At 45.6% G+C, this 12,285-nt stretch overlaps 1 protein-coding gene across 1 annotated transcript in view; it reads left to right on the top strand.

Moving 5' to 3' along the window:
* Window positions 1-12,285, top strand: part of FGFRL1 (fibroblast growth factor receptor like 1) — a 174,144-nt gene that overhangs the window by 73,122 nt on the left and 88,737 nt on the right. Inside the window, exon 3 of the mRNA XM_067297199.1 lies at window positions 10,502-10,774. Within this exon, the coding sequence (XP_067153300.1) occupies window positions 10,502-10,774 (273 nt within the window). The remainder of the gene's footprint in view (window positions 1-10,501; window positions 10,775-12,285) is intronic.

Below are 12,285 nucleotides of genomic sequence, written 5' to 3'. Positions count from 1 at the left end.
GAAAAATAGACTTGAGACATGAAGGCCTCATCTGTTCTGAAGTCCTGGCTCCTGCCAATATCATGCTTCAGTAGTGTGCGCTGCAGCACCTGGGGAGCAGGGAACCAGATGTGAATGCTGTAAGAATATACTGATGGTTTCCCTTTTTTTGTATGCTATAGACTTGGCGTCTCTTGAGTTTAAATGTATGTCTTCACTGAATGAACCTATGCGAACACTTTCTTTTAAATTGTATTTAAGTATTCTCTTAATGCATGTCTACATTAGCCGGTAGAGTAGCACCCCAGAAACAGATCTTTAAAGAGAAATATTTGGTGCTGAGGAGGTGGTGTTCACAGTATGTGCATTTTGGGAGTTTATTCTGGATGAGCTCATGGGGTGGGGATGATAGGAGGTTTCACTTTAAAAGCACACCCCCAATCCAAACTAAAGCACTAATGGAGGCACACTTAAGGTAGGTCCTTATAATGAAGGTTTAATTTGGAGAGGGTCACATTGCTCTGAGTGCTTCCATCAAGTCTGTCAGGGACAGGAGGTTTTGGTAGGGTAAAGTATGAATGGATTGCAGGCAGGTTTTCAAAATGCTGTTGTCTTCAAAGGAGCCAGAAGGTCAGCTCTGGTTTGCATTTTTTTCTTTTGGAGCAAGCATTTTTTTTTATTTCCAATCTTGTGAAATTTTTTAGTATTTTAATATATTCCTGACCCAAATCAGATCTGATTTCATGTTTTTGTGACACATTTAAAAAAATCACTGTTGCTTAATCAGTGCACTTTCAAGACACCGACTTTTTTGCTTGTGTGCATTTCATTGTAATTAGCTTAAAATTCTGAAGCAAAAGATGTCTCAAACTGAAAAACAGGAAACTTGAAACAGAAATCTTGACAAATCTTGGTTCTTGACAAAAATGCCATTTCCTGATAGAGAAACGTTTCTGCAAAGACTCCCTACCAAGTCTGCTCTGCAGCGATTCAGCCAGAAGTGCCTTCTGTTTTAGAGCAGCCTCCGAAAATATCTTCAGTTCCTAAATACCGTGGTGTTTATCTCCTTGTGGTCACCAACAAACAGTTGTTCCTGCGTTTTTGCGGTGACCAAACTTAGAAGTCCCTTCTGAGGGGGGCCCGGCAAACGGAGGGCTGCAAGCAGCCGCTCCATGTAGGGAGCCGCCATGGATTTCCCAACAGCAAAGGGCTTGCGGATATTTTGGCAGCGTCTCTGCTTTGAGATACTGATTGCTCAAGCCTGTTTGGTGCAAGTCCTTAACGCCCTAATTACACCTTTTCCACCTTGGGCTTTGGGAAAAGCCAGTGGGTACCAGTGCTGGATGGAAGCATCAAGTCTTCTCCAACTTCATCCCTTAAAGAAGAGATTTTGAGGAAAACCTCAATATACAGTACTGGATATTGGAAATACCAATACTGGAAAACCAATACCCAATACGGATACAAATGCAAAAGGACCCCGTGATGGTGTTCTGCAGAAGACTCACCACCGAGGGCTATCAGGAAGGCGAACCAGCTGTTTTCAGATCTTCCCTCCCGTCATTCCCGAATATGGCACGGAGTCAACCTTCATGGTTTTTGTTTCCCTGCAGACATAAACAGTGACACTTACAATTTCCTGCTTGCACGGCTCACGCAGAAATGTCTGTCTATAAGGGAAATGGCTAATTACTTATTAAACCTTGTACTATGCTTAGACTGAGTTAAATACCGAATAGCAGAGTTCAGTGGGAATCCGTGGCACCAAGTGTGAACCTGAGCATCCTATTTTATAGGAGCAATTCAAATAAGAGGATTAGGTGACAGGGAACTGCACATATGCAGGGGCACAAGCCAGGGAGCAGGGTGTATTGTAAAGGCTCAGAAGTCAATGCCTTTCTTTGAAGCCTCGGGTTTTGGGATACGATTGCAACCGGTGGCTCGCAGGGGAATTTTGTTACAAAATAAATGAATTAAACTGAGATTTGCAGAGTGTCTGGTTTGTTTTGCTACAAGTCTTGGAGTTGGTGGGAGATTTGGCCAGGAAATGCACCGGGCTCAGGAAGCAGTTGGAAGGGCAGAGCACAATCGCATTTATGTTAAATTTGGGGTAGATTAACCCCGGCAGCTAATTCAGGCCTGCCTGACTGGATTGTTTCCCGGAGATTATGGGAAGCAAACAAACTCCTCGCGTTGGCAGACGTGTTACCGCAGTGACGCGTGGTGGGGATGCTGGGGCTTTGGGAAGGCTTTGGTGAGCACACGTTTGAGCTGTTAGGCAGGATTTCCAAGCGGATTCTGGATCCTCCTGCCTCGCTCAAGCCAGGGAGTTTCTAGCTTTCTTCCAGTGTCAGGCAATTTGTCCTGCCTGGAAACAGGAGGCTAAAAAAGCCTTTAATTTCAGAACCTTGAAAAAGTATTTTTTTAGGAAAAGCAAATTAAGAATGTCATTATTCAGGTCAGTTTGCCTTCTTGAACAGGAAAGAAAAGGGTAGATTGGGGGGTAGCTGTGCCTAGGCAACCTCATCGTATTTATCTCTTTTCTAAAGAAAGCTTTCTGGTCATCTGCTGTATCTGAAGCTCCCTGTCAATATAATTTTAGCCTCTGGGTAAAAATGTTAGTCTTCTCTTTTGGACCATGCCAAGCCCACTGGCAGCACTTTAGAAACAATAAATAATACCTTTTTCTTCCATACTAGAAGTGAAACATTCTAGAGTAAGAAGTCTGTTTCTTCAAAAGTTATTGGAAATAATCCTAACTCTCCTCTGTGTTTGCTACCTCAAGACCTAAGGGATAAAGTTACTATTTTTTGCTGCTGAAAAAATATTCGGCAACACTTGAAATTGAATGTCACCCATGCACATTTAATTTAATAAGATGGTAATTTCATGTTAAATAAATACCAACCGATTATTGAAAGCACATGCTCAAAGGATTTAAAAAACATGTAAGAGATATGTATCTCATCTACTGTTGTTGAACTGCAATAAATCTGAGCAATAACCAAGTGCCAATTGTTTAACATACAATAACTATTTTATTAAATTGCAGTGAAATGTGTATGCAGGACACTTAATTAAATGGAACATGTTCCCAAATATTCTATTTTTTCTTATTTTTGGAACTTCCAGAGTAGAAAATTTACTGGCAGCCTTCACCCAAGGGGCCAGTTATTACTCATGTAAAAATATGTCAAGCATTTCTTGTGCTATCGATAAATATCCATTTTGCCGGGAAAGCAGCTCCTACCACAGGGATAAGGAAGAGAGAGAAAATATGTCACTTTACTAGCTGTAAAATGAATCTGCAAAGCTGTTTTCTCCATCGCTTTGCTGGGCTCAGCTGTGTAGCCCTAGTCTAGAACTTGCTCTTGCAAATTGTCCCCTATTGCCAAAGCTGAGTTTGGCCATCCGTGGGATCTGGTCCTCAAATACTTGTGGCATTTTGTGTCCCTCTCTAAAAGTCTTCTGAGTGTTCTCTTTGCTCGGCAGAGATGCTGTTGCTTTTTTTTTTTCTTTAATCTTTTGATTGTTTTTGATAAGCACTGTTTTGGTCTGTGGGTTGCCCAGTTGCCAAGCCAAGAAGGATCCATTAGCTCATCTAATCCGATCTCTTTCTGTCACATACCAAAGTGTTTGGCCCAGTTGCCCCTACCCTGACTCCTATTTTATTTGGCTAATGCATTCCTTTCAGAAAAGCAGCCTGTCTTGTTTTGAAAATATGAGAAGCTGCTGAACACACCAGTCCTTCGAACTGCTTATCCAATAGTTAATTGTGTGCGTGAGCAAAGCAGTCATCCTTTTATCTCTGTCGAAAAAAGCATTGCTATCAACTCTGTTCTCCATGTAGTGGCTGCCCGTGGTGCAGAGAGCCAACACTAGCCTTTGAAGAGCACCTACTCATGTCCACTGAAGCTCTTGCCATGGTTGCATTGTAAACTCTTTGGTGGGGGAATTGTATTTGGGTAGGTGTTTGTCCAGCCCTCAACATAGCAAGGCCTCAAATGCCAATACAAATAGTGGTATTGACGATGTGCAGAGAGTGTAGGAAATGTATAAACCTCATGTTGTTCTGGCAGAGAGGATTAAACTTCATCCTATTGCGCATAGGAATTGTCCAGCCCAGCTTTGTGGCAATGGACTCCCAAAGTCTCAACCAACTCAGGAAGCAAGTGTAAAACACGGCTTTTAGATGGCCGTTTCCAGCCTTCCACATTAATTCTGAAGCATGGGGGAACTGAGAAAAATCAACTTCAGTGTGGGCCACCCTTGTACTAAGGGTGTTTGAACATCAGGGTTTACAGTGATGGACAGGGTGAAAGTAAAGAACCAAATGAAGCTGCCTAGTGTTGGCCTGAGGGACTGTATTCACATTGAGCAAGTGTTTTGGTTAATGGCCATCATCTTAGTCCTTTGTGTCACCCTAATAATGAAATCTGTCTGTGTTTTACTGTATCTCCTGATGACATGGACACCTATGGTGTGTGGGTACCATAGTCCGTGATGTTATTCTTCACATGCGTTGATGGGTTGTATGGTAAATGATGGTAAATGGCTTTGCTAATTTGCTAACACAGCACTTCAGAAGAAATCTTATCTTCATGGAAAGTGAATGTGTTTGGTATTAAATAATAAAATATACATAACCCATGGGGCTCTTAAAACTTATTTAACTTCTTTATAAACTTTACAATACAGTATGTGGATATTATAAATTACTTTCCATTCCAAGAAACTGTCCAGGCTGGTTGACCTTCCTTGGAATTTCCTCTTTGTAATTATGTTTAATGTGTTAATAAAGTTCACTTTGAACTGTATCGTGGCAAATGGTCTCACAGGACATGGGTCAGTGCTGGTGTGTTCACCATATGTGAAGCTTGAAGCTAGTGTGCAGTTTAGTTTGAGGAATAACAAGGCTAAGTCCAAACAATTGTAGAAGTAGTATCTCCTCCCCAGGTTAGCAGTAAAAGGGGTTCATGGAAAGTTAGGAATGTGGAGTGGGAAATCATTTAGCTTTCACTGCTAGGTGTTACTAAATTATAGCACTAGCTTCGAGTCACTATCAAAACACCATATATCTAGAGGGTTTTCACACAGAGCCATAAATCATGTTTACTACATGTATGAGTTGAACGAGTGCATGAACTTTGCAATGCAGTCCAGGAAAATATAATTACATGTGTGCGTGGTTTTGACTGTGAGAAATGTGGGCAGGAAGCTCTAGTCCGTTCCACCGTTGTGTCTTAAATACGCTTCTAGAAACTGTTTTCACAGCTTCCTGGAAATAGCCATTTATTAAAGCAAAGAGGCTTTGTTGGGTTTTAGTCCTTTTGCCAAGAAGGTGCAACCACCAGCAGTTTCCAGGCTCTTGGGGAGCAAAGGAGAGGAATGCTTGCAAAGCAGTGTCGGCAGGAGAGCCCCAAGTGGGGCTTTTCGATGGTATAGGATGGTAGAGAGCAGTATCGCAGGATATAAATTGAAAATTGCCCAGCTGTTCAGTAAGACAGGTGTAGGATCTGTCTTTTATATAATGGAACAGAATGGAGATTCCAGTTGCTTGTATTCGTAAATGAGGCAAATAAATCTGCACACTTGTCTGCATGTATAGGAGCAGAAATATTTAAAACAAATGAGGTGATCACAGCGTTTCCTTGTTAATGTTTGACTGGGCTTATATGATCTTGAGCAGAAAACTTGGCATCTCTCTGCGTCTGTTGGTTTCTTTCTGAGTGTATTTATATGTGTTTGGAGATGGGAAATGGCGAGCAGGAAAATAACTCAGTGGAAAATGTAGGGTCTGGCTTGTTTAAATTATATTTTAAGACTGATTGCACCCTGGCCCTTGGAACTCCAGGCATGATCCCTTCTAGCAACTAAAATGATTTGAATGTTATGGGGCAAAGTTATATTTAGTTTGTATTTGGAGAAAGAATAACAACCAGGCGCGGGGGGAGGCAGCTGCATTCTCTTCACTTCTTCCCGAGCCCCGTCCGCGGCTGTCCAACCCCACCCTTCACCCGAGGCCGAAATATTAAGAAATGACTCTCTCAAATTATTGGGCTGAGGACAAGAGGAACCGAAGGAGACCAGCCCCTGCTGCTTTTGGGCCGAGGTGGGGCTTCATTTATCGTAACCGTCGCTTCTGGTCTCAGGGGCTGGGAAGTCGGCCGCCCCGTCGTCTCCAGCGTGGGGTGGCTTAAAGGGGCGTTTCTCAGCAGCACCCTGTAGCTAGACATCAGGCTTTGTGCAACGGAAGATTGCAAGAATGGGAGCAAAAAGCGGTTGTTGTTTTCTCTTCCCCTCTTCCCTCCAGCTATAAAAATGTGTAAAAATCTGTATCAGCAATTTTGGTGGAATATCTACCTGGGGCCTTGGGCTCGGCTGCTTCTCCCACATCCTGGTGCAAGACGCTGCGGGGACGCTCTCTCTGTCTCTAGTGCCATCCGTGCTTGCGGATTCTCCACACTTTGAAAGACTGATTTTTCAAGAAGCACTGCCTAATGGCAAAGAAACGAAGGGGGATATGGAAGAGGGATCCCTCCCCAAGGATTTCCACCCAGGCCCCGAGAGCACCACTCTCTCCTGCTCTGTCTTGAGAGGACCCAGTCTGCAGCCTTGGCCCTCGGGTACAGGCTCGGGGCAATTTTTGGGGTCCCTCCGATGCCTGGGAGTAAGGATAGCAGGACTGGGCCAGAAAGATGATACTTACTGGCATTAAAAAGTCCGTGTTGGTAGATACGCGCATTCAGGATGTTAACAATGTGAATGTTGGTCGGATTTGGGGTTTTAAAACAGTTCCTTATGGAGTTGCTACCTAGCTCTTGTGTTGCCCTAACACACAACCCACAAGCAAGGCAAGAGCGGCACTGCAGCAAGCAACTATAGGGTATTGCTCTCAAAATACATTAGATATCAGCTCTGACCTGCTCTTAGAGGCTGGGAGCGACGGGGCTGAGACACTGGCTGTGAATTTACCGCTTGGACAGCAATTGCATCTGCTTTCCAAGGCTGCGTTCGAGCACAGGGCAGCAGCCGGAGGCAGCGAGCGATGGGAGGTCAGCAGCACCCAGGGTTCAGCCCGTTTTTACCTCGCTCACAGCTGTAGGTGAAGCAGCAGGTGGTTTCCTGGGAGTTTGCTGCTCGGAGCAGCTGGAGAAATGGATCCTGCCGCCAGGGACGCGGGCTGAGCGCCCGACTCTGCTCCCGCGCCGGCGCGCTCAGCTGTGCGCGCGCACGTGCCCCAGCCCCGCGGCCGGGAGCCGTGGAGGGACCCCCGCAACCCTTCGCCTCGGGAAGCCCGCGCGAACAGGGAGAGCTGAGAGAAGAAGAGTTTGGAGGAAAGAGTATCTTGCACAGTCTAGCATAGGGTAAAAGGATTAGGAAGAAAAGGGGGAACACACTGATGGAGGAAGGTGCATAGGTGGACGTGTGCATAATATATAGGCATGTAAAACAGGCTTGCAAGTAGCTTGTCAAATGAGATGAGAAAGGACAGGGAGCTCAGCGAGCCAGTGCGACAGAGCAATGTTAGAAGGCAGCATCACCCAGAGGAGCTACCGAGGGCTGAGCTCCCCTCAGTACCACCGGTGCTGCTGAAAAATGGGGGTGCTCAGCATCTTTTTGCTGCAGCACGCAGTCCCTTGCAGGGCTGGTTGCCAGCCGGTAGTTCCCGAGCACGGTGAAATATTACTGTGGTGTCAGGCTGCCCCGGCTGAAGTGCCAAAGTGCTGCAGCGATGCAGGCTGGGGGCAGACTTTGGGATCTGCCTGAGTCAGAGGGGAGTCACAGCTTGTTCGTTTAACAGAGGATGGAGCTGTCATAAAGCAGCCCTGGAAATTAAGCAGGACGTGAGCAGTTCTGGGCATTTCCAGTGCACAGATTCAGAGCGGGGATATGTTTCTGCACGCAGCGCACAGGGGTGTTCCTGAAGGGCTCTTTTTGCACAACACGCTTCCCCCTCTCCGCTGCCTCCCCCCAAAATACTGACAGCACAAAGCAGCAGGATGTGCCAAAGTGTATCTTGACTTGAAAAGCATTCATTCGTCACTGTTACACTCCCAAGGAAGGGATTCAGCAAATATGTAGTGAAATAAGACCCAGAAGATGCCTGCACTTTAGAAAGAGATAGAGATCTGTGATGATAACAACATTTGATTCTGCCATAAGCATCTACAGGAGGTCCAGCTCTCGTTGGCTTGCCAGGGCCTCTGAAGCCTCTGGTGTATGCAGAGGGACTGATTCCAGAGAGAGAAGACTGCTTACGCAGAAAGTTATTAATATAAAGATGATAGGTAATAAAATGGGAATATTTACAGCACCAGACAAACTTAAGCATGCTTTTAGCACCTGTGCCCTGGGATTGCACCTTACTCAGGAGTGTGTGCAGCTCTATCCAACAACATTTACAGCAGGAAAAAAAGCAGGGGGAATTTTTGTATTCTTCATCCTGAGAAAGGCACTGGAGGGACTAGCGAACACAGAGGGGACTGTGAAGGTCCATGCCGGCATTTGTCTTTTCGAGCAGAAAGGCTCTGAGAAACACTCCCTTTTCTAAATGCCAGAAAGGTCTGCGGATAGATCCTGTGACAGAGAGCGATCCAACAATTCCTCAGAATGAAAGGTCAATCAAAGGAAAATGGCATTTAGGAGGACCAAGCTTATTGCTGACCCAACCATGTGACAGAACCAGAGGCAACTCCAGTGCCATCAGGAGAGCCGCTTGTGCTGCCTGCCCCAGCGAGGCACATGACGTGACTGGGAAACTATCCGATTCCTCCAGGTCTAAAAATTTGTCAGGAGTCAACCTGAATGTCGGAAGGAAAAGGGGTTTGAAGGAGCTACAGCAGGGTTTCCAAGCTGGGAGGAGGGTGCTCTCACTCCACTGTCCCTGCTTGCCCTGCACCAAACATTTTTCCCCAGCACTAATTATAGGTCTGTTTTTGCCATCTGAATATGTATTGAGTAGTATCCTGGCTCTCAGATAGATTGCAGTGAAACTACTCTTAAAGTTTGACTTGGTTTGGTGGGGCTCCAAGTCAGAACGGACCTCTCCAAGGGCTGACCTAGCATTTCAACAGGGCTCTGAACTTGTCTGAGTCTTAGTTAAACTAATTCATGACTTTCGAGCTAGTTGCTGATCCTTTTCTCAGCTTGAGAAACACTTCTGTTCAGCAGCAAAGCTGTGAAACTCATAGATGCTATTCGACATGAGTAATGCGGACAGCAGCTCCATAGTCATTCATGAGCTGGACTGTACATACTACCTTAGTCATGTTGGGGAATATTCAGGCAGATATTGAAATAAGAGGAATTAGTCATGAGGAAGTGCAAATATGTGCATGTGGGTCCAATCCTCTAAAACACTAGAAACAGAAATATGATAGGAAGAGCAGTTTCAAATCCCACAGACTTCTTGGGGGGGTTGGGTGCAACTCAGCATCATCACTCCTTACCAAAAAGTTTTGTCCTTATGCAAGAGCAGGGCACTTATTATCACACCCATTAATAGAATATTCTGGGAAGAGCATTGCTATTGCAGTTTTAGTGGGGAACTTGTGCAATAGACTAATGAAAAGGCAGAAAGATGCAGAAAAAAGAAACCGTGCTTCAACACTTCAGAGTTTTGGGAAGAAGTTCCAGGCTGAATTAGCTAAGGGACCGCTCCCACTGTTGGAGTCCTTATTACTTCTTTTTCTTGAGTGTTGGCCTGTCCAAGTGTGTACTGTTACCATGTGACAAACAGTGTGTTCACTCTATGGCATTCCAGGGACACTCTGTTTTGCATGAAATTATGACCTTTTACGAAGCACAAATGTTTGTCAGTCAGGTTAAACCAGCAGGATTGCCGAGACAATTTGTGAAAATATCCTCTTTTTCGATACCTGCAATGTTAACCCGTCAGGCTGTGCTGTATCCTTCAGGGAAGTGTTACCTAATGATTGTCCAACAACAGTTCCACTGCAGGCATACATGTCTCAGATAAAGCCCATCTGGTGACTATTAAAGGGAATTGCTGTACATATAACATGAAAGGATTATAACTTTTTTCTTTGGGGGATGGAGGGGAAGGGAGTGTTTTGTTTTAAGTACCAGTGCTGCTCCTAATTTTGCCTTCAGGATTGGTGTTAAGTTTAAAACAACTGCAGTTGTTTCACCAACTACAACCCAACAATTTGGGTATTGGGCACCTCCTTGCACTAGGAGAATGGGGTATTTTGGAAAAGGAAGACGGAATCGGAGCCAGGCTTCCCTGGTGGGTTAGAGCTGCTGGTTAGCATGAGCTGCTAATGATGCCAAGGCTGCATCTTCAGGTCTAGCACAGGCCAGTGTCTCTTTTGATGTATCCCTCTGTAATCACTTGCAGCTTTAGCCTTGGTTGTCAGTGATTTTTAGTAAGCACCTTTTACAGTATCTTTGTATAGCAGTTAATGTGGTAGTGGCCTGATTCATGATTGGCCTTTAAATCAGTGCCATACTACTGAGAAAAGCAATAACGACTCTTCCCCTTTCTGTTCTTTCTTAGGCCCACCGAGGATTGCCGATAAAGTGATCCACCGTCAGTCTGTGAGGTTAGGCAGGACCATCAAGCTCCTGTGTCCAGTGGAAGGCGACCCACCACCTCTCACCATGTGGATGAAGGATGGGCGGACTATCCACAGCGGCTGGACGAGGTTCCGAATCCTTCAGCAAGGGCTGAAAATCAAGGAGGTGGAAAGCGAAGATGCGGGAACGTACATTTGCAAAGCCACCAATGGCTTTGGCAGCACCAATGTGAACTACACCCTCATTGTGATTGGTGAGTACAGCTGGAGGAAAGCCAGATCTCACCTGCTTTGTGGGGAGAGGGCGAGTGTGATTTCTTTGTAGCTGTCAGTGACTGCAGATTTGCTTTGCTAATCATTTAGTGATCTCCACTCTTAACTGGCCCATTCCAGTGTTTGAGGATTGCCAGAGCTGGCTGTGTTGCTGCACATCTTCTGCGTTGCAGCCGGCTGCAGGCAGATAAGATTACGGAGTGCCAAAGGTTACAAATAAACAGAAATGATGCAATAATCACTAGGGTACAGATCACAGTGAATTCCACACAGGAAAGGCTGTGTGATAAGGGGAGGTCACACTGATCTTTATGTTTGCTGTTGGAACCGGATAGTTCTCAAAACAAATGTTAAGGCATCCATATAAAAATGCACAGCTGGAGGATCCATGTACTGAGCTTTTGCAAAGCGTGGTGTCTCCAGGAATAATAATATTTAGGTTGAAACAGGCTCAGAGCTGGCATATGACCCAGGGATGCTCAGTTCCTGAGAAATCTCCTTGGTGGAGGCAGGATTTAAAAAGCTTTGGATGTCATCTTGGAGACACGGGTTCTTTGGCTGTGATTTTGACTGACCCCAAAGGGCTTGCCTGGCCTAGAAAGCATGTTTAGGGTTTTGGGGTCACCTGTTGGGGTGAGTGATCCTGGGCCCCCCCCAAAGAACCTTCTGCTGGGCAATCGGAGAGTCTCCTGTTGTTGCTGCTGTGGAAATGTGTTCATTGCTCCTTGGCTGGGGGAGCTGGAAAGAGGCTGGGTGAAATTTGGGTGGTGGAGAACGCTGAAGGGGCAAAGGGAAAGGGTACAAAGCGGGATGAAAACAGGTATCTTGCTCACTGTATTTCTTAATTGTCTCTTGCAGTACTTGGTCCATAAAGTTTGTTTCAGTTTGAAACACCTAAAAGCTTCTTGCTGAGATCTGTGTTGCCTGATAAGACATGAGGGCCCTGCTTGAACTCTGTCCAGTTCCCTCTTCATCCTCCAACAACAGCCCCAAGTGCCCTTTGTGCCAGGAAACGGCTCTTTGCCCCCAAAAGTCTCTGCGGAGAGGAAAAGTGCTAATCATGCAGCTCTGCATGTTGCTCTGAGGAGGGAAAGACAACTTTTCCTGCCCACAGGAAAGAGCTCTTGACTCAGCCCAAGCTAGTTTCTTCATTTCTGGCTCTCCCTAAGGAGACAGGATAACAGAGGAAGGAACTCATAGCCTGGCATCCCCTTCAAAAAGGAACATCTTCTGAGCTATCTCTTGCAGACGTGCTTGCAGTCACACAGTGCCTGGGCCCAGCTGCATACAGCGGAGCTGTGGGCTGGGTTGGTAACTTGGATACAGGAACACGGAGGCCAGCACTCATACTAGGAGCAGGTTTTTTGGACAAATCTGGCTAAGGCTGGTTTGGTCGTAGGAGCACCAGGAATGCTGAGGGCATCTGGGACTCCACGGCTGAGATAAGTGGGGAAAGGAAAGTTGAAAACTCTGAAAAATCAGTCCCCGATTT

Source organism: Apteryx mantelli, chromosome 5 (assembly GCF_036417845.1).
Source record: "Apteryx mantelli isolate bAptMan1 chromosome 5, bAptMan1.hap1, whole genome shotgun sequence".
NCBI classification, from domain to species: Eukaryota; Metazoa; Chordata; class Aves; order Apterygiformes; family Apterygidae; genus Apteryx; species Apteryx mantelli.
The sequence above is the reverse complement of the archived record's forward strand: the minus strand, read 5'-3'. Positions and strand labels throughout refer to the sequence as shown.